This window comes from Phacochoerus africanus, chromosome 10, assembly GCF_016906955.1.
Source record: "Phacochoerus africanus isolate WHEZ1 chromosome 10, ROS_Pafr_v1, whole genome shotgun sequence".
In the NCBI taxonomy this organism is placed as follows: Eukaryota; Metazoa; Chordata; class Mammalia; order Artiodactyla; family Suidae; genus Phacochoerus; species Phacochoerus africanus.
The window spans coordinates 44,422,290-44,449,681 of record NC_062553.1 but is presented as its reverse complement, the minus strand read 5'-3'; the positions used below and the strand labels follow the sequence as shown (position 1 = coordinate 44,449,681).

Sequence of the window (27,392 nt, the reverse complement as noted above, 5' to 3'; positions counted from 1 at the left end):
GTATTAAGCCACAGATGCAGCTCAGATCCCATGTTGCTATGGCTGTGGTGTAGGTCAGCAGCTGTAGCTCCAATTCAATTTGACTCCTAGCCTGGGAACTTCCATATGCCATGGATGCAGCCCTAAAAAAAAGAGAGAGAGAGAGAAAATAGAAAGGAGTTCACAAATGGGTCTGAACAATACAGGTCAAATATACTCTCTCAGCATCACCCAAATGCTGTCCTTTGATGCTTTTTCTACTAAACCCCATGGTCATCTCTAATGCTTTTCTCTATAGAGGATTTAAATTCTTCTTTTTTCCCTGAAAATGTCAATGGTTGATTTTGAAAGTTATTTTAAACAGTAGATATCCAGTGACTATTTTCTCAATGATGCATAAGTGAAGTGAAAACTGATTACTAGACAGTCACTCACTTCCTCATCAAAACAAGTACACTATTCTTAAATAATTTTCTCACTGTCCTTGTGATTACAACAGGAAGAAAAAAAAAAAAAAAACCCTGTCTGAGAGAAAGTCATAGTATTCTCAAATACACTTAGTTTACATTTACACAAATTAGATGATATGCGATGTGCTCCATGCTGCCTGATTTATAATCAAAGGATTGCATGAATGCACAGACACGTGTAACAATATCATTGTTGTGGCCTTTTGTCTCAGGCTCCAAGGAAGTGGATGTCCCTTTACCTGCGGAAGCACTCTGTATATGGCATTTCCACACTGAGTGACTACTAGATCCCGGTCAAATATTATGTGAAAGGGAAAAGCTTTGCAGAAGGTATATGGGCTGATGCGTGACTCCTGGGTACCATTTTCTTCAAATCTGTCAAGATCTTCATAAAAATCCTCTTCTTTTGACTCTTTTTCTTCAATCAAAAATTGAGTATGATCACATTCTTCATTTCTTTGCTGAATAACCTGGATGCCAATGGGGGGGGGGTGTTAATTGTCAGCATTTCCATTTAGTTGAAATATCTAAATACCTAAGAAACTGATTATGACAATTGCATTAAGAAGGTTAATTTTAAAACTGTAATGTGTACAAATGCTATACAATGCCTAAAATAGAAAACTATCTCTGGACATTGACTTATGAAATTTAAAGAATGAATAATCATTCACAGTAAAATATCAAATCTGGTACCAGTCCCCTATCTGTCCATATAGCCTCTTTGCTAAAAATTGTGGAAAAAGCATCCCCTGTCCTGGTGGGCTCAGCCCCCCTCAGCCAGGTACACACATACAGTAAACAACTTATAGATCATATAAAGTGGTATAGTTTAACATGATCAAAAACGACATGTGAAAATAGAGGAAAAGGAAATGATAAAATACATGCTTAAAAATATACCCAATGTAACTTTTTATCTATCAATTGGCAAGTATATAAAATTACAGTACCAAAATTAGGTAGGATACAGAAAAAGAGTCATTTCACATACTACTAACAGGAGGGTATTCTGATTAATCTTTCTGAAGGATAGATTGCAAATATGCAAAAAATTCCCAACTTACATTCTTTGATTTAATTCCAAATTCAGGAATTTATTCTATGGAAGTGATCATAATGCCAAGCAAAGCTCTATAATTTATAAAGAAATAACATTTCTAAAATATTATTCACAGGTGGATACAAAATTAAAATATAAATGAGCTTTTTTTGTTTGGGTTTCAGAAACTGCAATCAAAACCTCTTCTGGAGTTCCCATTGTGGCTCAGCAGATTAGTCTCATGAGGATATGGGTTTGATCCCTGGCCTCGATCAATGGGTTAAGGATCTGGGATTGCCACAAGCTGTAGCATAAGCTGCAGATGTGGCTCCAGATCTGGCGTTGCAGTGACTATGGTGTAGGCTGGCAGCTACTGCTTTGATTCGACCCCTAGCTGGAGAACTTCCAAGTGCTGCAGGTGTGGCTGTAAAAAGAAAACAAACAAAAAAAAAGTCCTCTTATAAAGGAAAAACCCTATCTCATCTGCAGCCAGATCAAAACAGGAAATAGTTGAGAAATTATTTCTTCATTTGCAGCTAAATGAAGGCAAAACATTGCTCTTTTTAATTTTTTCTCTTAAGAGTTCACTTCAGCAAACTCTGACACTTAAAGACAAATCACTATTAATATGAATGCTCTTGTATATATTCTCCCAAAAATACTTTCATAGTGAAATTAGGATATCGTTACTAAAACTGTCACACTGATCTACCACAGTGGTTAAGGATTAGTATTCTTATGCTATGAAAAACTTTCCCCATGAAGATTGATTTCCCTAAAGTTTCATAAGGAAAACAAATACAAATCAATCTTAGAAATTTTGATGTTCTGCTATGTTTCCATTTCAGCTAGAGAAACTGGGTCATATCCAATCTAAATTTATTAATTAATTCCTTAGTTCTACTCTTTTGCTTTGGTTAAATTAGTAAAACAACAGCTTTTTGGATCATATTTTAACCTTCTAACTGGTATATCACTCATAACAGAGCTACCAGACAACTTAACCAAGAGCTACCAGACAACTTAACCAAGAGCTACCAGACAACTTAACCACTTGAGAAATATTAGACCATGTTATATCTCAGGAAACTAAAACAGTTACTTTGAAAAAAATTAAATACACAAAATATAATTACCAAATGAAAACATTTCAGAAGTCTTTATCAGAGTACTTGAATAAATAAAGGCCACTAGACAATTTGCATTGTATAAAGTGAACCCCACAATTATGTGGGGTTATACAATTAAGAATGTGAATTTTATGTAGAGTGCCACTGCTGTCAAATCCCAGGCCAAAGGCTCTAACAACCATGGCAACTGCAGTTTCCATGTGAGCCCTAATTTATGTGTTTTTCCCCCCTGAAGTTTCTACACACCTGCTTCCCTCTCAGTTTGCCTAAGTAAAAGCGAAGCAAGAGTTGACTCAATGTGTGTGAACCCCTTGATACAGGATCCCTCCCCATGTGAAGTGTCAGTTTGGTGTCAGGATCAAAAATGGGAAATGAAAGGCATATACAATTTTAACTGCATTCCAGTGAGAGTCTTAATCAGGAAGGGATTTCAATCTTTGCACAACTTAAATTTTTATCATTTTATTTTAGTTTAGTTATGTTTTGATTTACAGGGAAGCATTTGCAGCATCAGGAAATTCTTAGGTTAGGGGTTAAATTGGAGCTGTAGCTGCCAGCCTATGCCACAGCCATGGCAACGCGGGATCCAAGCTGTTTCTTAGACCTACACCACAGCTCGCAGCAACACCAGATCCCGGACCCATTAATCAAAGCCAGGGATTGAACCCACATCTGCATGGATTCTAGTCAGATTCATTTCTGCTGCATCACAACAGGAAATCCCCCAAGTTCTTAATTTTTAAATGTCTCTGGATTTGATAATGTCATGGTATGCATAGATCCACTTTCTAGCTGTAGAAAAACTAAGGATGCACCTGGGAACCAGTTAAGGATTGACACCAACTCCTGAAAGAGAAAATATCATGAAATCTGATGTGACATTACTGGATTAAATATATGGAATACTTTTCTGATATAATCTATTTAAGTGTTACAGAATACTTTTCTGATACAATCTAACTAAGTGTTATAATTTTTATTTGTATAATACTGTACTTAACAGTTTGGACTTCCCATATATGTTATAACTATATATCTAAAAAGTCACTGCCTATTAGATTTTCCATAAAGAAAGAAAACTGAAATAGACCCCCCCCCATCTCCCCACTTTTCTCAGACACAGGACCACTGAAAAATAGGGCTGACTGCACTGAGCACACAAACTACAGCTGATGGGGGTGACACTGGGTAAGAAATATAGAAAAACAATGGTTCCTGTTATTGCATAGTTCTTGTATCAATATCTTGAAATTATCACTCAAAACAGTGTGTATTATCACTAGCAGTGCATTTTTTTTTTTTAAGTATGAGACCATAAGAGTTCCCATTGTGGCCCAGCGGTAAAAAAACCTGACTAGTATACATGAGGATACGGGTTCGATCCCTGGCCCCACTCAGTGGGTTAAGAATCCAGCGTTGCTGTGAGCTGTGTTGTAGGCTGCAGACACAGCTCAGATCCTGCATTCCTGTGGCTGTGGTGTAGGCCAGCATCTGCAACTCTTATTTGACCCCTAGCCTGGGAATTTCCATATGCCATGTGCGCAGCTCTAAAAAAAAAAAAAAAAAAAAAAAGTATGAGACCGGGCTTCTTTTACCAAGTAATCTAACTTTTTTTTAAAGAAAAACTTTTAGCTCACAAAATGAGATAGTCTAACCACATTTCAAGGACAGACAAAAATATCCACAAAAAAAAAAAACCAATGAACAGTAAAATCATATTTCATTTCATGTTTTTAGAAGTATATGTTACAGGTGTTTTTTTGTGTGTGTGTGTCCTAAGGGCCATAGCTAAGCTAAGCCAGTCTCAGATCCTACTGCTTCCCAGCTTGTGTGTGCTCACAGGCAAGGCAAACTAAATTTTATGTTGCCTTGAGCAATGTATAATTAGAAAGAAAAATCTGCTCCCGCAAGGAAAAAATATCCTGTATAATGCATGCATTCCAAGGCCAAATATAGACGATTGCCCTTGTTGCCACTATTACAGCTTATATATACCTCTGCTGAGGTCCATGAGCAGTGTTGACTAAAGGCAAACTCAGCGCACCCTTTCTCATATTGTGCATGTCATCTGTGCTCAGAAGCGTCCCCTCTACTAACCATTACCTTCATGTCTATTTCAGTGCCGTGTATTTGCTGAGCTACTGTTTTGATGATTCCGATGACAATATCCTGCAGTCCTTCTCTCTCTGAGTAGTAGTGCAGTATGAGTCCTTTGCCTTTTTCTGCATCTGTGCATCTAAAGGAAGGTGCCCGCATACCTGGGTAGATGGTGGCAAGGTGGTCATGTAGAGCATCGAGGTTCTGCAAGGAGAGAGTGATGAGTAAATACTGCATCCACAGGGCAGCCAACTTAAGAGAACAAGTTCAGGAAGCAGGACTCAGATCTGAGCTCAGGAGGCAGCCAGGCCACAGGAATATTCACAGAGCACATCCTTCCCCTGGCTGCATCCAGCCACTGTAAGGCAAGGACCACAGAGAACTTGAAACTAAGGTAAAGTCATTGAGTAAAACACCTGTGTAAATAGATAAAGGAGATGTGGTACATATACACAATGGAATATTACTCAGCCATAAGAATGAATGAAATAATGCCATCTGTAGCAACATAGGCAGATCTAGAGATTATCATACTGAGTGGTCAGAAAGTGATATCATATTGTATCACTTATATATGGAATCTAAAATACAACACAGATCAACATTTCTATAAAGCAAAAACAGACGTACAGACACAGAGAATAGACCTGTATTTGCCTGGGTGGAGGGTGGGAGAGGGATGGAGTGTGAGTTTGGAATTAGTAGATGTGAACTACTATATATGGAATGGTTAAACAGCAGGACCTACTGTATAGTACAGGGAACCATATTCAATATCCTGTGATAAACCATAACAGAAAAGAATATTTTTAAAAAGAATGTATATATATATATATATGTATGTATACTTGAGTCACTTTGCTATACAGTATTTAACACAACCTTATAAATCAACTATAATTTAAAAAAAGAAAAACATCTGTGACTGTTAACAGTGGAAATATTTTAAAGAAGAAGAGGGATGTAAAACGGATGCCTGAAACAGAAAGGAGAAGTGCAATTCTGAGATCAAGTAAAGATATGCATATTTATAGGAATTCGAGGCAATTGTGTATTTGTGTTCTGATAAACAGTACAGAAGGCCCCAAGTGATCATGTATTACCCTTTGTTTCCACTTAAATCCTAAAATGTAACCATTAATTCAAAAAACTACTATCCAGCCATAAAAAAGAACAAAATAATGTCATTTGCAGCAACATGGATGCAACTAGATTCTCATACTAAGTGAAGTAAGTCAAAGAGAATGACAAATACCATATAATATCACTTATATGTGGAATCTAAAATATGGCACAAATGAACCTATCTAGAGAATAGAAATAGGCTCACAGACATAGGGAGCAGAATTGTGGTTTCTAAGGGGGAGGTTGGAGGGAGTGGGATGGACACGGAGTTTGGGGTCGGTAAATGCAAACTATTACTTTTAGAATGGATAAGCAATAAGGTTCTCCTGTACAGCACATAAAACTATATCCAATCTCTTGGTATAGATGAAACATGATGGAAGATAATAGGAGAAAAAGAATGTGTATATATGTACGACTAGGTCACTTTGCTGTACAGCAGAAATTGACACAACACTGTAAATCAACTATACTCTAATTAAAAACAAGTAGCCCATCTCAAGCATTAAAAAAGCTAGAGTTATGAGCATGTGAAAGTATATACATATTCTTTTATGAAATAATGTTTTAGAAATGAAAATCATTTTTGAAATTAAGTCTGTATAATTTCTTCATGGTCACTGGTAGTCTCCAGTCAAGGTACAGCTTCACAACTAACCTATGAAATTTAACTTTTTGGAAGTGCAGTCTTAGAAACATAATAAATTTGCAAATAAATATTTTGTTTTTATCAGCTTGTGATTAATTTGGAGCATACAAAATTCCCCACTATCTGAGACCACTCTTTAAAATAAAGATCACCAGAAGACATGGTGCAAACTCTACTTTTTACTTGGTCCAGCATGGCTTTTCAACACTTAACTCGTAAGGTATTTGTGCCTGTGTGTCGCACTTATACAGTAGGACACACATAGCACAGTGTGTCACAGGACTTAAGAGCAAGGTGGCTTTCAAAACAAGCTGACTTAGTTTTAAATCATGACACTACTTCATGATAAATGTAGCCAATTTACCTAACTTTTCTAAGACTTGATCTCTTCTGATAAAATGGAAAAAACTAAAATGATGTATATAAAGCACTTAGCATACTGCAGGTATAAGGTGAAATAATGGTACCCCTAAAATTTCCAGCCCTATCCCCTTCAAATGTGTTAACATCATGTTGAAAAGTGACTTCGCAGGTGGGATTAAGGTTATGCAAAGCTGGGGAGAAGTTTGACATGGAAAGTTGAGTTGGGAAGATTATCCTAGATAAGCCAGGTAAAACCAGCCTAACCCCATGAGACTGAGACCTTAGGAGCTAAGAACCTTTCCTGGTTACAGGGAGAGATGGGAGCCTAAGGAAGAAACAGGTTCTGAGGTACAGGACAGTGTGTGTAAGGCCTGGGGAGAAGCCTCTAGGGTCTTTCACAGCCCCTGCTGATGGCCGGTAAGGCCAGGAAGGAAACCAGCCTGCAGCCCTATGGCCACATGTAGCTGGATTCCACCAACATCTGAATGAACAAGGAAAGGACTCCCCCCCTCAGCAAGCCCTGCTGGCACCTTGATTAAGGACCAGAGAGGCCTGTTATGGACTCCCAATCTAGGAAACTGTAAGATGATACACATGTGTTGTTTTAAGTACTTATGCATTTGTGGTAATTTTTGGCCATTGCAATAAAAATCTAATTCACTAATCAAATAGTTATCTGTCTATAACTGGTGATTGTTGTTAAAGAGAATAGGAAAAACAAAACAGTCTCAGAATACTATGGGTCTCAAAGAGCATATCTTAAAAGGAGGTGCAGGAGATGGGCCAAAAATTGGGCAATGGTTCTTGTTCCAAATGTCTCAGAGACCAATTTAGGGGAACAGAAGGATCAGCAGAATCAGGAAGGAAGTGAAGAGAATATGGGTGTCCAAATCCAAGCACGTCTCCTTGGAGGCACTGCGGCACAATGGTTTGCTTACTCTTCTGACCCCACCATTCACACCTCCCTTCACTGTGTAAAGTGACCACATGCACACTACAGGTCAATGTGATGCAGGGTGCAAGCTGGGGGTAGGCTAGAGGGGGACACAACTCTGTATGACTCACACCCTGATTGTAAACAGTTCTCGGCCTAAATCACTAAACCAAGAGTGGTTTGGGATGCATAAAAGGGAGTCAGCAACTCAGACTAAAAAACAGGGTCCAAAGACATCAAAGTAAAGATTAGAGGGAGTTCCCGTCGTGGCGCAGTGGTTAACGAATCCGACTAGGAACCATGAGGTTGCGGGTTCGGTCCCTGCCCTTGCTCAGTGGGTTAACGATCCCGCATTGCCATGAGCTGTCGTGTAGGTTGCAGACGCGGCTCGGATCCCGCGTTGCTGTGGCTCTGGCGTAGGCCGATGGCTACAGCTCCGATTCAACCCCTAGCCTGGGAACCTCCACATGACGCGGGAGCAGCCCAAGAAATAGCAACAACAACAACAACAACAAGACAAAAGACAAAAAAAAAATTAGAGCTAAGGTCACCAAGGCCAACATTCTGACTCAGATAAATGTTTCACATTTCCTTGACTAGTGAATCTGGTTCCTTTTTGAAATGCCTCCATGCCTAGTGCTAAAATTATACCTGTTACAATCAAGTCAGGACAGTTATTAATGAAAATATCCATTGATTCTGATGGCCTCTAGAGGACGCTAGTGTCATGTAAAAGGAATCCAATATGGCAGACACTAAGAGCTGACGGTTTGTATAAACCACAAGCAGCTGAAGGCCTCCAACAATTACACTTGTTGAGTAACACAAAGAGTTTTCCTATGACAAGTTCTTCTCAAGGGAATTCTTCCCTGAGAAGGGAAGACATGAGGACTGCTCTTCATAACCCTACCAGATCACTTACACTTCTGCTGATGTGGCAAAAAAAAGGCTGTGAGAGAAAATTTTGGGAGAAAAAAAAAAATCACCAAAATAGTTTTATCTGTATCTGCATTTTCCCACAAAGTCAAAATGTAGCTTGTTACAGTTAGGAAATCTCCTAATGCAGTCAGGCCTAGATACTATGTGATGGCTCATTTGAAAGAAAAAAAAATTAAACACGAGTCAAACAATAACTTGAAATATGTCAATAACTTGAAATATAGTCAAGATTTCCTCTATAACATGTTAAAATATAGTATATAGTAAGTCGGTATGTCTATATCACTTTCATACTCATCTATTTTGATCTTGTGTTATATTTTATCACATTTCTCTGGGCAGCTGAACAGATGGTAAGAGATGGTAACAATGGCACCATTAACCTTCTCTGCACCCCTGATACTAAGGAAGACAAGAGATGGACCAGGATGGTTCCAGCCTCTATGCCATGAGTCACACAGAGGCACTGCTTCCTAAGTGGGGAGCCATTTTAATTTAAATAAAGGTACCGATTAAATGAACTTATTTACGAAATAGAAACAGTCTTGCAGACTTTGAAAAAAAAACTTATGGTTTCCAAAAGGGAAAGACAGGGGGAGAGATGGATTGGGGGTTTAGGACTAGCATATACACACTATGGTATATGGAATGGGTGGTCGATGGGGATTTTTTTGTATAGCACAGGGAAATCTACTCAATATTCTGTGACAACCTATATGGGAATGGATATGTGTAGATGTATAACTGAATCACTTTCCTGTACAGCATAAATTATACAACATTGTCAAACAATTATACTTCAATAAAACTTGGAAAAAAAGATATTGATACTACTAGGATGTTAATATTCATAATAAAATATTGCTTAAATTAATCAATCCAAAGCAAATAGGAAACCAAAACACACAAAGTCAAATGTTAATCTTTGAAATCTTTGTGGTAAGTAACTCTCCTGAGATTGACTGTTTTATTGGGTTTGCTATTCATTAAATGAACTACTAAAGTGCTTTCCTGGAGCATAAAAATTTTAACACCACTTAATGTAATATTGATTTTCTTTAGATACTATCTAACCATAAAAAATACTCTTGGGATTTCTTTCGTTGCAGCTTTCCTTACTTGGTTTCACTCTCTCAAAATTAATTACCACAGCCTGTCTACTATGAGAAATGGCATTTATGATTAAAAATTAAATTATTGTCATTTCAGTACATTTATATTGCTAAAATTATGACCTCTTCACAGACAATAATTGTTTGTGGAAAGCTCAAAGGCCACAAAAAAGATATACTTAAAATACCAGGAGAAAACATTATTTACATTTTATAATATCATCTATCCAAAGCTAATTATTCATCCACCTGGTTGTAGCAACAAATGCTGGAGAACAAGAGTTTCCTATTAAAACTGGTATTGTTTTGTTTCTAAATATACCCATGGAGGTAGGTATACAAAGCAAAGAGCTGTATATTTCAGCATAGGTAGAGTCCTAGGAAATTGTAAAGAAAATCTCAAATATGCTTTCATTTCATTCTCATTAATTTTACGGCACTAGAAAACAAGAAAGGAGAGCAGGTCCATAAATAAATTTTGTCTCATGATGTCAAAAGTTTAGTCTGAGGTTTTCACTTCATTTCTCTTAATGCTCTGATACAATTTTATCGCTTTTTTCTACAAGCAAGATGACTATACTTTTCCTCAGAAATTCTGCTACCCGTAAGTCCAGTTCATCTTATTCCCCATCATTTATCATTTCCAGAAGAAAGACTAGTGCTGGCATGCTGGGAAACTGAGGATCTAGATGTAGCATCCACAGATTTAGGACACAAAAGAGAACCAATTGATCCTTTGAGAAATACCATGAAGTTCCATATTTTTAACATTCTTGGAATGTTTTTGAATAAAGATACATTTTCTCTTTGTAATATGCATGGCAAAAAATAAACTAATTACAGAGGCAAAGTTTCTGGGAATTAACTACTCATTTTCCTGCTTCAAGGGTGTCTAATTAAAAATTCATAAGTGATGCACATAAAAGAATATAGTAAGACTTTGCCTTGAAAGGTTTGAGAGAGAGAGATTTTGTAGTCTCCAAGAATCTTTATTCTAGTGAATAGGGAAAAGGGAGTTAGTCGTCTGTGTTATTGAGAGCTTTATTCAAGTTTTGATCTGGAAAAAAAGTCTTAAACATAGTCACTGCAAATCTCTCTCTCTCTCTCTTCTCTCCCTCTCTCTCTCTTTAGGGCAACTCCTGCAGCATCTGGAATTTACCATGCTAGGGGTTGAATTAGAGATGCAGCTGCTGGCCACAGCCACACCCACAGCGACACAGATCAGAGCTGAGACTGTGACCCACACATAGCAATGCCCAGATCCCCAACCCACTGAGCAGGGCCAGGAATAAAATGTAAGTCCTCATGGACACTAGTCAGGTTTGTTACCACTGAGCAACAAAGGGAACTCCTAACCTCTCTTTTTTTAAGGAAAGGGTATGAATTTCCTTTCTTTGTATTCCTTACATTTCTGAAAAGCAAGACCAACACCAGCATTTATGAAAGTCATGTAATTTGAAAAACATTTTAAGATTTAGAAGAAAGAAGTCATTTTGGGAGGAAGGCTCAAGATAGTGGAGGAGTAGGACATCGTGCTCAACTTCTCCCACAAACACATCAAAAGAACACATCTACATGTAGAAAAATTTGCACAGAATATCTACTGAACACTGGAAGAAGAACATAAACCTCCAAAAAGGGCAACATACCATCCACATAACTGGGTAGAACAAAAGAGAAAAAGAGAGAGAGAAAAAAAGGTATCGGGATGGGATTAGCATTCCTGAGAGGGATCTGAGAAAGAGAAAAGGAACCCAGCCTGGAGCCACCTAACTGATCAGCCAAGATGGAGGGACCTCAATGTCACCAAGAAAAGTACAGCAGCTGGACTGAGGAGGGGAAAGGAGAGTAAGAGCTGCACAGATCATCTGTACCACCTACCAGGACACCACAACCTGAGACACTCAGGTGGGAGCTAAGTGCTGAGACTCAGGCTATGAAGGTCAGTTCTAGGAAGAAGACTAGGATTGGCTGTGCAGAGACAGCCTGGGAGCTAGGGAGAAGTGTGCCATAGGCCAGGAAGCAGAATGCCACAGCTGAGGGAACCCAGGAGGGGGTCTGGGACTGCAGGAGAGGCAAGGTGCCATTGTTGGGGAGGGCAAGAGGAGGAGGGGCACACCACCATAGGCATCTCTTTCCCTACACACCTGCAGATTCTTGGATGGAGGGGCGCCTCTGGCCCAGGCTACAGTTGGCAAGAGGCCACTTGCTCAGGCTACTGGAGACCAGGCACTTCTTGTGAGGGCTTTGGGTGTCTGGGCACCTCTTATGTGGGCTAAGGGCAGCAGGGCGCTAAGCACGATTTGGTGCCTCTTGCATGATCTACAGGCATCAGGGACAAACCACAGCAGTCATCTCAGAAACCAGAGGGAGGTGTGGCCTGCAACCACTAGGGATCTGTGAACAGGCTCCACCTGTGGCCCCAGTCACCACAGAGGTCAGCAAAAAAGAGGGCACCGCAACCAAGCACCACCTGTTGTTGCTCTCACTTCCCTGGGAACACACCTGCCCTGCTGCTGCCACTGCCAAACGCTCCAGGCAGTGCTCACATGCCTGAGTGCTGTCACTTCCCAGGACCCTGCAACTAAGAGAAGCCTGTGCAGCACATCCTGCATGGGCTAAGTGGGATAGGGTGCTTCTTGTGTGGTATACAGGTGGCGAGAGCAAACCACTGCAATTATCTCTGACTCAAGATGTGGGTGTGGCCAACCATCACTAGGGGTCTGTGAACAGGCACCACTTGCAGCCCCAGTCACCTCAGAGGGCACCACAGAGGAGGCCACTGTGACCAAACAGCACCTGTTGTTGCTCTCACTCACTTGGGAACACACCCTGCCACTGCCACTGCCAAATGCCTTGGGCACCATCTAAATCAGCCTGAGGCTCATTACCGTTTCCCAGGGCCCTGTAACCAGGAGTAGTCTGTGCCACCTTCCTGCAGGTCCTTGCTACCGTCAAGGGCCCATCAACCAGGCACTGACCACTAGCCCTACCCATTGCCTCCTTCTCCCTGGAAACACACTCAGCACCATGGGGATAACAGCCCGCTCACACCAAAGAAAGAGATAGCAAATATCCAAACTCCCATGCCAAAAATGAATTGTAACCCCCCGCAAAATACAAAGGGGAGCTCTTGCATAGAAACAGCTCTCAAAGACTACAGTTTGGTTTCTCTGAACTCACAGAAAGAGAAAAATATAAGCAAAATTAAGAAGCTCAGGAACTATTCCCAGTTAAAAGAACAAGAGAATTCGCCTAAAGCAAAACAATGAAACAGACCTCTGCAGTCTAATAGACACCGAGTTCAAAAGGGAGATAATGAAAACACTGAAGGAATTAAGGGTGAATATGAAGGAATTAAGAGCAAATATAAACAGTAATGCATATTACTTTAGGAAGGAGCTAGAAAACATAAGGAGGAGCCCAAAAAATTAGAAAATTCATTTGCAGAGATGCAAACTGAGCAAAAGACACCAAAGAGCATAATGAATAATGCAGAGGAACGAATTAGTGACTTGGAAGATACAATAAAGGAAATCACCCAATCAGGACAGCAGACAGAAAACCAAATGAAAAAACATGAAAGCAACATAAAAGCTCTATGGGATAACATAAAGCATGCTGATCTATGCATAATAGGACTTCCAGAAGGAAAATAAAAAGAAAAGGGGATTGAAAATATATTTGAAGAAATTATGGCTGAAAATTTTCCAAATCTAAAGAAAACAGATGTCAGGATATAGGAAGAACAGTAGGCCCCCAAAAAGTTAAACCCAAACAGGCCCACACCAAGATATATTATAATAAAAATGGCAAAAGTTAAAAATAAAAAGAGGATTCTAGAGGCAGCAAGAGAAACACAAAGCATTAATTATAAGGGAACCCCCATAAGGCTATCAGATGATTTCTCTACAGAAACACTACAGGCCAGAAGAGAGTGGCAAGATATATTGAAAGTTCTAAAAGGGAAAATTTTCAGCCTAGAATACTCTACCCAGCAAGAATATCTTTTAAAATAGAAGAAGAAATTAAGAATTTCTCCAACAAACAAAAGCTAACAGAGTACAGCAATAGTAAATCCATTCTAAAAGAAATACTGGAAGGGCTTCTCTAAATAAAAAAGAAGTAAGAAGAAACAGGATGGAGGAAACCACAGTTGGAAAGCAATCACTTTAATAAGTCAGAATACAAATCTAAAAGGAAAAAAAAAAAACCCTACTATACTACTGTAAAAGTGATGATAAACACAAGGAACAGTAAAAGAACAAACATGAAAAAAAATTAAGATGTTAAAGAAGGACTTCAAAATCATGGAATGTGGGGAAGGTAAGTAAGAAAATCTAGACTTTTTTTTTAATTTTAGAATGTGTTTGAGCCTATATGACTATCAGGCTAAAGCAAGCAGATCTAGAAAGGGGTTAACATACTTAAAAAACAGGGGAAACACAAATCAAAACCAAACATTACATCCACAAAAACTAAAAAGAGGAGTTCCCGTTGTGACGCAGTGGTTAACGAATCTGACTAGGAACCATGAGGTTGCAGGTTCGATCCCTGGCCTTGCTCAGTGGGTTAAGGATCTGGTGTTGCCGTGAGCTGTGGTGGAGGTTGCAGACGTGGCTTGGATCCCACATTGCTGTGGCTCTGGCATAGGCCTGTGGCTATGCCTCCGATTAGACCCCTAGCCTGGGAACTCCATATGCCATGGGTGTGGCCCTAGGAAAGGCAAAAAGACAATAAAAAAAAAAAACTAAAAAGAAAAGTACACAAGCATAAAGTAAATGGAAATCATCCAACCAAAAAATGAAAGGAACAAACGAGAAAAACATTCCTTGAAAAAGACATATGTACCCACATGTTCACTGACACACTATTCACAATAGCCAAGACACGGAACAACCTAAATGTCCAATGACAGATGAATGAATTAAGAAGATGTGGTATATATACACAATGGAATACCACTCAGCCATAAAAAAAGAATAAAATAATGCTATTTGCAGCAACATGGGTGGAACTAGAGACTCTCATACTAAGTGAAATAAGTCAGAAAGAGAAAGACAAATAACATATGATATCACTTATATCTGGAATCTAATATATGGCACAAAGGAACCTTTTCACAGAAAGGAAACTCATGGACATAGAGAACAGACTTGTGGTTGCCAAGGGGGAGAAGGAGGGAGTGGGATGGACCGGGAATCTGGGGTTACTAGATGCAAATTATTGCATTTGGAATGGATAAGCAATGAGATCCTGCAGTATAGCACTAGGAACTATATCTAGTCACTTGTGATGGAGCATGATGGAGGATAATGTGAGAAAAAGGATGTATATATGTATGTGTGCCTGGGTCACTTGGTTGTTACAGTAGGAAAGCGACAGAACACTGTAAAACAACTCTTAAAAAAAAGAAAAATCACTAAAAAAAGAGTCACTTTGGAATTTGAAGATGAAGAATGTAAACAAGCAAGATGTAGATAAAGTGGAAAATTCAACCCTATGTAAATGGGAAGTGTCAAGGTCAGGTGAAGAGCATGAGATCAAGCAAGTAAAAGTTAATTTTAGCCATACTTTTGTGCCTTTTCTTTTTAAAGATACTCCTTGAGAAAAAGTCTTCCCACTGAAAAGATACAGAAAATCTTTTTTAGAAGAAATAAGGTAAGGCCTTATTTAAAAAGAAACTGTACCAGAGTCACTAAAATTATTTAAATGGTAATATTTAAAAAACTGTTTGTAGTTATTTTTACCATCCTCTCCAGAAAGTTTTAATTAAAGAAAAAAAAAAGCAAATAGTCATAGAATTACCTGTGCAAAATATTTCACTTATTATACTGCTTTTAAATTCCTGTTTTAAGAAGTCTCAGTAATATGCTACATTTGGCAATCAATATTTTTTAAAATTGTGAAAACATATACGTTATATATACCATTAATATTCTAAAACATGTACCTTCCTTTAAAAGTTCTAACTTGTCTACTTTAAAATTATAGATGTCAACTAAGGAATGTAGCTTGCCACCTAGTTCTACAAGAATGCAGCCACCGCAGTCACTGACTTATAGTACATCCAGTAAAGAATTCAGTATGAAAATCAAAAATGAAGGAGAACTTTTAGAACAGCCCTCAGATATTTAGCTATTTTCAGGAGACATTTTTTTTTTATGAACCTGGATTCTTGCATCTTTCCAGGCTTAGAAAAGCACTAAAACCATGAACTAGGCTATCTGTGACTAGCAGCAGCCTTCTACCAAGATGTGTGCTGACTGCAGGTACCGCTTTATCAAAATCACTTATGTGCTGGCCTCCACCCTTTACATCTTTGGAATCATTTCTCAGAGTCATCTGAGAGGCTCTCTCCCTGGCTATAGTCCTCAGTAAGCTACTGAATAAATTGAACTAACATCTTATGTTCTTCCCACCCTCCCCCTCAGGTAGACATGGGTTATAGAAATTGGCATTTCAGATGTGGAGAAAAGTTCCTTTTGAAATTCAAAAGTTGCATATAAAATGAACAGTAAATTTTTGGAAAGAAATATTATAAATAATTTAGGGAAGTATTAGAATGTCACAGCTGTTCGGGAAAATCCTCATATTTCCCAAAATAACACTTTGCACAAACATTTAAGAATTTTAGATCACTCATCAATCCCAGATTGCTCCTGGCAGGCTAGCCAAAGTACAGTGTTGTGCTTTAGAAGCCAAGACCTGGAGCCAACACGAATTGAAGAAAATCCCACTGCAGGCTGAATAGACGCCCTGGTAGAGGACTCCTATGTATACAAATTGAAAAAAAATCATTATATACATAAAAAAAAGAAAACGAGTTAAACTGCCATGGGACCCAAATTAGTGGAAGAAGCCGGTGTTTCCAGCAAACTATGACAGCATATTTGTCTGCTTATTCACTTGAGATTCCTAAGCAGACTCAAAACAAAAATTCTGCCTGGTCTCTAAGATTGCATGTGTCTCCTCTCTTTTTCAATAGTAAACCTGACAGCCTCCCATGTGCCTTTGGGTTTCATTTTACCTCTGTAAAATTACTGGGAAGGTTAAAAAATATATAACATAGTAATAGCATAATACCACTGAAAACGAATTGCTAGCCCTGCTATGGACTGACTTGGGTTCACATACACCTTATCTTTTCAAACACAGACCACTCAAAGCTCTTGATTCATCCATAAATATGTGTACACCTGTATACATACTTACTAACACAGACATACAAAATGGAAGAAAAAATAACACAGAGTGCTGTACAAATTATCCACTGCTGCATGTCAAAGCACCCCAAACTTATTGGCTTAACACAGTAATATTATTTCTCATGGTTCTGCGGGTTGCCCTCCCCTTTGGGGAGGAAGTTCTCATGTTGGAGTGGGACGGAGTCATCACAAAGCTCCACTAGGCTGATGTACCAAGATGCTCCCCCAGTGGCTGAGAGTAGGGCCAGCACTGCTGGCTAAGAGCTTCCCACATCCTCTCCTGAGGTGAAATTCCTAGAGGAAACATCTCAAGTTCAAGTGCTCCAAGATACTCAGGTGGAAACTTCAAGAGTCCTAATGAACTAGCCTTAAAGTCCCAGGAATTTACTTCTCTCATGCTCTATGGGTCAAAATAATCACCCAGATCTAAGGGTAGGAGAACTCCACACCTTGATGAGTAGGTGAGGGGGTAAAATCATATTGCAGAACAGTCACGTGAGATGGGAGATATTAGTGCAGTAATTTGGGGGAAAGACAATTTGCAATAATGCAATAATGCATTAGGACATCAGAAAGTGAAGGTGAGCATGGATTAGGGTGGGGATACTATCAGATTGGATATTCCTTATCAGCTGCATTTTTTTTTTTTTTTTTTTTTTTTTTAGGGCAGGCCACACCTGCAGCACATGGAAGTTGCCAGGCTAGGGGTCAAATCAGAGTTACAGCTGCTGGCCTACACCTGATCCTTAATCCACTGAGGCCAGAGATGGAACCCATGTCCTCATGGATCCTAGTCGGGTTCATTACCAATGAGCCCCTATGGGAACTCCTCAGCTGTATTTTTTATGGAGCCTTCAAATCCTACATTCTCTGCACTGTTTTAATCAATATAATAGAAGTGTCAGAAATGTACTACAGCAACAGCATAAAAGAACATTTTATTACTAATTTAAGATTAGGAAAGTGGCAAAATAGAGGAAAAAATTCTTTTTTTTTCCTTTGTCTTTTTAAGGCCTCACCTGTGACATATGGAGGTTCCCAGGCTAGGGGGTCTAATGGGAGCTATAGCTGCTGGCCTACACAAGTCACAGCAATGTCAGATCTGAGCCACATCTGCTACCTACAGCACAGCTCGAAGGCAATGCCAGATCCTTAACCCACTGAGAGGGGCCAGAGACCGAACCCACATCCTCTTGGATACTAGTCGAGTTCATTACCAGTGAGCCACAATGGGAATTCCAAGAAAAAAATTCTTGCTGAAATACAGTCTTATCTTTAAGACAATAAATCCAGATAAAATGTGTAAAATCCAAAAATCTAAATCAAAATGTCTTCCTGTGTGTATTTATCTCTCTCTTTTTTCTTTCCTTCTCTGCCTCTTTTTTTTTTTTTTTTTTAGGACTGCACCTGTGGCATATGGAACTTCCTCAGCCAGAGGCTGAATTGGAGCTGCAGCTGTCAACCTACACCACAGCCATGGCAACACCAGATCTTATCCTTACCTGCCACCTATGCCACAGCTTCCAGAAACACCAGATTCTTAAGCCACTGAGCAAGGCCAGGGATCAAACCCTCATCCTCATGGATACTAGTCAGGTTTTTAACCTGCTGAGCCACAATGGGAACTCCCGTGTTTATCTCTTTTTGATAAATCATGTTTTTGATTACTAAATCAGCAAAAGTTTAGTAATAAATGGCAAGGATTATCTACTTTTATCAATAGTCCACAAATTGATGGCTTCATAGGATATCTAAGAAAAATGTATTTCAAACTGTGTAATACTAGAGAAACATTGTGTTTCAAAAAATTTCCTCTAAAAATGTGCCTTATTTTATTCTTTTATTCATTTAGGATTTTTACCTTTTTTTGTAAAAATCTCAAGGTAGATTAAAAATAAGTGTGATGTAAAAAAAAATTTTTTTAAATCGACTCTGAAAACACAAGAGAGATTGGATAGGCAGGGCTTGGAATTTGATATTGGCAGCAAATCATTTCAAAAGAGGATTGTCCATTCTTTAAGCTGTTTAAATTGTTAAATTGTTTGAATTCACTAATCAAAGGAAATGACAAAATCCATGGGAGAAACAAATATTTTTCTGGAACTAAACTACAGATCCTATCTACACAGCATCTCCTTGAGTATAATACTTCTATGAAGGAACAGAGGTTATTATCTGGACAAAACAGCCTGGGCCAAATAAAAAAGAAATACATATAACTCAGAATTAACTAACTCTTTCAAAGATTCTTTACTGATTGCCTGCTATCATGCTGTGGCTGGTACTCAGAAAACTTTTTAAAATTATCTTAAGGCAAGAAAATAATGTGTATTTAGTAAGCAATCATTCTTAATAATGTATCCAACTGAGAGGCTGGGAGAGACAACTCCAAGGAAGCCATCCTTGGGAGGATGGCCAGTTGTCTAAGGTGTTCAACCTAGGGTATGGCGGTGGTCTTACATGCCACGATTTCAGTAGCTATTTTATTGTTGCTTGAGAGCTTCACATGAAAACATTATGATCAACATTAAAAAAGTTTCAATAGATACAATTAATTAACAGTAATTTGCCACACCCACATGAAAAGGAAATTGGTCTAGTGTGTGCATGTTCTTCTGTGTTTCAATCTACAATCCATCTCTAAATAAAATTAAATAGCCCCACTCAAAATGGATTTTTTTATCCTTCATGAAATGATGAATCTTTCTTTCATGATTAAAATTTAGTTTAATGATTTTCATAGCAGTAAATTTGAAAGAACAGTGAGTTGTCAGTACAAAAGAATTAATCTTGAGCTACTGGGGTATTTACTTCCTATTTGTGTACAAACAGCAAAACCTCATTTAAAAAATGTTCATCCGTTCCTAAATATGCAGACTTTATCTGTGACGATACCATTGTTAAGAGATTATACATGATCTCTGGCTTCATGAAGTTTACATTCCAGCCCTCAAGCAGGAAAAGATCTACAGTGTGAGAACTACTGTGGTGGGGAAATTGAACATATTCTGAAAACACAAGAAGCATCAATTCTGTGACTCAAACACGGTAGAGACTGGAGAGTAGAGTGGAGCCTTCCTGGAAGAAGTCATTTGACCAGCAGGATGAACAGAGCTGATGTGGATGAAAAGGAGCAGAAACAGTGTTCCCAACAATGGGAACAACAGGTGCAAAAGCTCTGAGGATAAACAGAGCAAGATAAAAAAAAAAAAAAAAAATCTAAAAGAAGTTCTATTTTGCTCGATCAGGAGAAAGAGGGGAGATAGTTGAGGCTGTAAGTAGTTTCAATTATTTTAATTACTTTTTACATTTCTGATGAGCAATTGGGAATCACTGGAGAGTTTAAGCAAGTAAATGAAATTGGGGAAACTTACTCTTTCTGTAGATAATGGTAGACTGCCCCACAGAAGTGTAGGGGAAATGAAGAAAAGTGGTGGAATTCTGAAAATTCATTATTTAGGAAATAGACTCTAAGGATTGAGTGATGTTAAAATCAGGTGATAAAAGATGAAAAAAAATCTTAATCTTTATTGAAGGGTTGAAGTATACCATAAGGAATATTTTTTAAATGTAGGCTAGTATCTTAAAACAATTTATGAAAATCAGTTGCTTTATTTTATAGTCACTTAAAGTCCATTTATTTGTAATTTGCCTAATCGCAACATAAATATCTACTTTTAAGAAAATTAGTATTTTAATAATTCAATTTGCCATTAGGATATGCCATTTCAAAACTGGAGGAAAAAAAAGAACTCAATCAAAAATATATAATCCAGAGTTCCTGTCATGGCGCAGTGGTTAACGAATCCTACTAGGAACCATGATGTTGCGGGTTCGGTCCCTGCCCTTGCCCAGTGGGTTGCGATCCGGCGTTGCCGTGAGCTGTGGTGTAGGTTGCAGACGCGGCTCGGATCCCGCGTTGCTGTGGCTCTGGTGTGGGCCGGTGGCTGCAGCTCCGATTGGACCCCTAGCCTGGGAACCTCCATGTGCCGCGGGAGCGGTCCAAGAAATAGCAAAAAGACAAAAAAAAAAAAAAAAATATATATATATATATATATATATATATATATACACATATATATATAATCCTGATGAAAACTTTAAGGTATTCTAACTTTCCAGTTTCCTATAGTTCACACTCACACTGAAAAAACATAAAATGAAACCATACATAATTTAAAGATATATTAAATAAAACTGCCTAATGGCTTGGAACTCTTTATTTCATTTACTTTTTGGCTGTGTCAGTGACATGCAAAAGTTCCTGGGGTAGGGTTCAAACCCCTGCCACAGCAGTGATAGGAGCCACAGCAATGACAACACCTGAACTGTGGTACAGGTCACAGACAAAGCTCGGATCCCACCTAATCCTTAACCTGCTGAGCCACCAGGGAACTCTGGTTTAGAACCATTTAAAATAATGATGTCTAATGAAAATAAAAGACAGGGGTTCCCGTCGTGGCTCAGTGGTTAACGAATCCGACTAGGAACCATGAGGTTTTGGGTTCGATCCCTGGCCTCGCTCAGTGGGTTAAGGATCTGGCGTTGCCATGAGCTGCGGTGTACGTTGCAGACGCGGCTGGGATCCTGAGTTGCTGTGGCTCTGGCGTAGGCCAGCGGCTACAGCTCCGTTTAGACCCCTAGCCTGGGAACCTCCATATGCTATGGAAGCGGCCCAAGAAATGGCAAAAAGACGAAGGAAAGAAAAGAAAAGAAAAGAAAAAAGACGATAAGAGCCATTAAAGCAAATCACAAATATTGGTCCTATATGTAATCTTAAATGTTCCAGTAGCCACAGTAAAAAAGGAAAAGTAAACAGGTGAAATTAATGTTAATCACATATTTTATACAACTCAATATTTCCAAAATATCACCACTTTTACATGTAATCAATATAAAATACACAGGAGGGGGGAGTTCCCGTCATGGCTCAGTGGTCACGAACCTGACTAGCATCCATGAGGACACAGGTTTGATACCTGGCCTCACTCAGTGGGTTAAGGATCCAGCATTGCCATGAACTGTGGTACAAGTCACAGACAAAGCTCGGATCCCACGTTGCTGTTGCTGTAGTATAAGGCCAGCAGCTCTAGCTCTAGCCTGGGAACTTACATATGCTGAGGGTGCGGCCCTAAAAAGACCAAAAAAAAAAAAATACACAGGAGCCATTTTGCATTCTTGATGAAGCCCGATGTGTTTTACATGAAGGCCACCTTGTTTCAGATGTTGTGCAGTCACGTGGAGACCATCCTACTGGGCAGCGCAGCCCTAGAACCCAGAAAATTACACCTTGGTACTCTGCCATCACAAACTCGGCAGACGATCACAATGAGTAAAGGGTTAAAAAAAACCCAAAAACTCAATCTGCATAGTTGTTTTCTGATATAGGTGTGGTCATTGAAAAAGAAAGTTAAAATTAAGAGAGAAAAATTGCAATTGAAACTTAAGTGAACAGGTGACAGGAGTCAACGGAAGCATTAAAAATGGAAAAGTATTCAGACACCCAAATCCCAAAATACCTGTAAATCTCAAACTTTAATCCATTTAACACAATTCATTTAAATACAGCCTATTAAAGGTTAATTTAAATATCTCCTGGCAACTACTTCATTTGGAAATGGCAGCTTTTTTGGACACCAGTAGTTTGGTAAATCCATGGCAGGCACTGCAAACCAGTTTCCATCCTGATTTAATGCTGTTTTAAGTTTATAAGAAAAATGTCACTATGTAAACAACAGACATTTTGATTAAACACCAAAGTTCTTATTTTGGCTGTTAAATCAATAATGCAGCTGGATTGAAAGTAGTTTACATTCCCTCCAAACTGGGCTCCAGTTCAGCTAGTATTGTACTGACATCATTTTCCAGCAAGATCTGGCTGCTTTCAGTGGCCAGTTTAGAAATATCCTTTACAAGCAACACATAATGTTCAATGTTAACACTTTTGAAGAAGAAGGTTTCACAAATGCCTGTGCTTAAAATAGGACAGTGGATCCAGAAATAGTCTCCCATCTAATGTGTCATTTACTAGTTAAAATTTTATACATATATATATATATATATAATAAGACAAAGGCCTTTGGCTACATTATTTATCTCTGACTTTACCTGAGACTGACTGGAAGATTTCCTATTTTCCTTCCCAGACTAGATTAACTAATACATAACTTGGAGCAATGATGCTCATATTTGTTTCGGTGGCAGGTGCTTTCTTCACAAGGAGCTTCAGGTAGAACATCGTAGCTACTGATATACTATTTAATTACTCTATACAAACTCAGAATAACTTACATATAGAAAATAAACTTACATATAGAAAATAAATCATATACATAAAACTACCAGAGTTCCCACTGTGGCTACATAGGATCAGCAGTATCTTGGGAGCACTGGGATGCAGGTTCAATGCCTGACTGGCACAATGAGTTAAATATCCAGCATTGCCCCAGCTGTGGCTTAGGTCACAACTGCCTCTCGGATCTGATTCCTGGATGGGGACTCCATATGCCTTGGGGCAGCCAAAACAAAAAACGAAAAAACCTACAACTACCAGCACTAAGAACCATTTTTTTAAAAAGGCAGCTGAGGGAATTCCCGTCATGGCTCAGGGATTAACGAACCTAACTAGCATCCGTGAGGACTCGGGTTCCATCCCTGGCCTTGCTCAGTGGGTTAAGGATCCAGCGTTGCCGTGAGCTGTGGTGTAGGTCGAAGACGTGGCTCAGATTCAGTGTTGCTGTGGTGTAGGCCTGCGGCTACAACTTCAATTGGACCCCTAGCCTAGGAACCTCCATATGCCTCAGGTGTGGCCCTAAAAAGACAAAAAGACAAAGAGACCAAAAAAAAAAAAAAGAAAAGAAAAGAAAAGAAAAAGCTGTTGAACCTATCTAGTCTCTTGGAAAAGACCATGATAAATACAAGAAAAAAAATATATATGCATACATATACTTATGTATGACTGGGTCACTTTTCTGTACAGCAGAAATTGCACAACACTGTAAATCAACAATACTTTAATAAAATTTTTTTAAATAAAATAAAATAGAAATAGAGCCACAGGCCTAGAAAACAAACTTATGGTTACCAAAGGTGAGGGGAAGGAAGGATAAATTAGCAATCTTCTTTCTGTAGTATCAGAAATACAGATATATTCCTAAGGGAATAATTGCTGCCTTGATGTTTAGTTGTTACCAGTGTATGTATGAAACACAAGAAGATAATACAATTAAAGTTATCAGTATTTTGCTTTGCAAAAATAAAAAAATTAATTAAAAATAAATTTAAAAATTTTAAAAGGTAGTTGAATAGATCACAACAGGCCATGTTGAGTTTTTTAGAGAACATTAGTTTACAACTGCCATACTCAGCATCAGTAACCAGAAATTAAAGAAAATATATGAAAGAAAAATGCTAAAATGTATTCAAGATAATCCAATAACTATTATTTTATGTGAATTAGGAAAAAAATGTCACTACAATTCCATTTCAGCAGCTAGACGCTCATCCTGTGTTTGAGAATCAAAAACTCAAAAGTTTTAGCTACAGGACCGCAAATTGCTTACCTGTAGAAATTCTCTGACATTCGATCCCAGGACGCGCAGGATTGTGTCATAACCAGATTCTTGACAAAAGACAAAAAACATCTTCCCAAACATTTGGAGGATTTCTCCAGCATTGAGATCTATTTTATTGATTTGAGGGAAAATGACAGAAATAAAATATATTAGAGGTAGCAAATTGTTAGTGGGAAGGATGAAAATAAGTGCAAAATAAACCAATGTTAATAGCCTCAACTTCTGTGCAGAGTGAACACACATCAGAGGAAAAAACATCTAGACAGGAAAATACAATGAGATCTGAGAACAAACCATGACGTGTTAACAGTATTAAGTTTGTACTTAAGCAAGGCTATTAGTTTCTTGGATTCTGTGACTAACTTTTGAGCTCTTCTAAACATATATTTGAGGTAAAACTTATCTGTTCTGAAAAATAAGAAAGATCTTGAAAATCATCAAAAAGGCACATGATATTTTGGTACAAAATGATTTTTATTTATATAAATATGCATATTTAATTACTTGGTTGCATATAGTATGTACCCTAAGATCCTACTTTTTTCTTAAATTAAGGTTTCCTAAAATTAAAAAAAAGTTCTGTAATGTTAATTTTAATCAGCATCTTATCCAATGTAGATATGCAACAATTTATTTATTCAATGCCTACTTGCTCAAATGTATGCTTTTCAGATTTTTAGTAATATAAATAACTCTGAAATGAAAACACATAAATCCCAATGTAAATGAATCTAATCATTTCTTTAAGGAAATTTTCTAAAGTATTTGAACATTTTTTAAAAGATTTTGACTGACTATGCAAAATTATTCTCCAAAAAAGCTATCTTATTTTGCCAATGGATTTTAAATATGTATGATTTCCCCTTTAACTCTACCCCTTTTTTTTTCCTTTCAGGGCCATACCTGCAGTATATGGACGTTCCCAGGCCAGGGGTTGAATTGGAGCTGTAACTGCCAGCCTACCCAGATCCTAGCTGCATCTGTGACCTTCACCACAGCTTTTGGCAATGCTGGATCCTTAACTCACTGAGTGAGATCGAACCAGTGTTGTTATGGATACTAGCTGGGTTCTTAACTCAATGAGCCACAACGGGAACTCCCATAGCTCTACCCTTGACTACACTAGATATTTAATTTTTTAATTGACAAATTTCTTTAAAAATTATTTCATATTTGTGTCAATTTGATTACTAATAAGGCTGGGTATTTTTCTTATTAGTAATTTATCGTATTTTCTGGTAATTCTTGTATTCTGCAAAAGGTAGTATTTGCTTTTCTAGCTATCTTTGATAAAGCTAAAAAGCTTCTATTTGATCCAAACTACCCTAGCTACAAATTAAATACTATGAGAATAAGAGATATTACTTTGAGAATTACTTTATTCCCAGGAAGATTTTTTTTTTTTTTTTTGGCAGGGAGGGGGAACTTTGCTTTCTTTGCATGAGTTTTGTCTAATATATATCTAAGTGTTTCTTGTTTCTTTTATCAAAACTAACAAATCTTATGATTACAAAATCGATTTTGAGGAGTTCCCTTCGTGGCGCAGAGGTAAGAAACCCGACTAGTATCCAATGAGGATTGGGTTTGATCCCTGGCCTCGATCAGTGAGTTAAAAAGCCAGCATTGCTGTGAGCTGTGGAGTCAGTTGCAGACATGGCTAGGACCCTGCATTGCTGTGGCCGGCAGCTATAGCTCTAATTCGACTCTAGCCTGGGAACTTCCATATAACGCACTTGTGGCTCTAGGAAAGAAAAAAAAAGAGATTTGGAGATAATATTTTCTGCATTCTGGAAATTGTAATTAATGCACTGTTGACACTGCAAAATTATTATTACATTGTGAACTTACTAAATTAATTATCAATATTTTTCCTTCCTCGGCACATGGCTTTTTGTAGGGAGGGGCAAAGAACTCTTCTATTCTCTGGAGAGTTTGTAAAAAGAACAAGAGGACTCAGTGTACCTGACCCTAACATTACATGTGACTGTCCCTCCCCACCAGGGTTGTTCAGTGCACAACCTGCACAACTACACAATGTGACCTTGACATCTATGTGTAGCTTATGCAAAGAAGGAAAATCACATTCAACTTACTGAGGACTTTGCTTGCAGCAGCAACCAAATCATAAGTTTTAGAATCATCATATATTATTCGGACAAGAAACTGTCCTTCTTCATCTAACTGTGCCTCTTTTCTAGAAAACAAAAACAAGACAGATGGGGGAGAAGTTAAAATAAAAGAAGAGGTACTATAGCTATAATGATCATATAAAAAAATCTTATATCTGAAATGGAATTTGCTTGTGTCAAATGTGTTTCAATCAATGACATGTACCTAAAAGTTGAATGATTAAGATCTTATTTCACTTCCCCCTTCCAAAATTAAAAAAAAAATGATATATTTAAGTATATTTTAGCAAGCCTAACATTTCTATAGTGTACTAATGCCCAGTACAATACCTGGTATTAAATATAATCAAGAAATAACTTTTGGTTAAAAAGCAAATATTTGTTGAGTCCCTTTATGAATTAGGCACTGTTCCAGGCACTATGGATATAGCCTTTAGTAAGATAAAATACCAACCTCTTGCAACAAATGTATTCTAGGAGGGCAGACAGAAGAGGCATAAAACTAAGTTTAGATAAATAGATGGACAGATAGATAGATAGATAGGTAGATAGATCCTCTGTAGGTAGTTTGAAAAAAAGTAAAAGTAAAAGGGGTGTTGGGAAACTCAAGTACAACAGCCAGAGGCATCACTAAGAATCTG

General features: G+C 38.1%; 1 protein-coding gene across 4 annotated transcripts in view; it reads right to left on the bottom strand.

The window, feature by feature from the left end:
* GUCY1B1 (guanylate cyclase 1 soluble subunit beta 1) overlaps nucleotides 1-27,392 on the bottom strand; it is a 60,532-nt gene that overhangs the window by 17,461 nt on the left and 15,679 nt on the right. For 3 of the 4 annotated variants that reach the window (XM_047798854.1, XM_047798856.1, XM_047798855.1), the window contains 4 exons: nucleotides 26,716-26,816; nucleotides 24,611-24,729; nucleotides 4,725-4,922; nucleotides 689-919 (listed from right to left, as the gene is read on the bottom strand). In XM_047798854.1, coding sequence (XP_047654810.1) covers nucleotides 689-919; nucleotides 4,725-4,922; nucleotides 24,611-24,729; nucleotides 26,716-26,816 — 649 coding nt within the window. The remainder of the gene's footprint in view (nucleotides 1-688; nucleotides 920-4,724; nucleotides 4,923-24,610; nucleotides 24,730-26,715; nucleotides 26,817-27,392) is intronic. The other variant, XM_047798857.1, reaches the window with a different exon arrangement.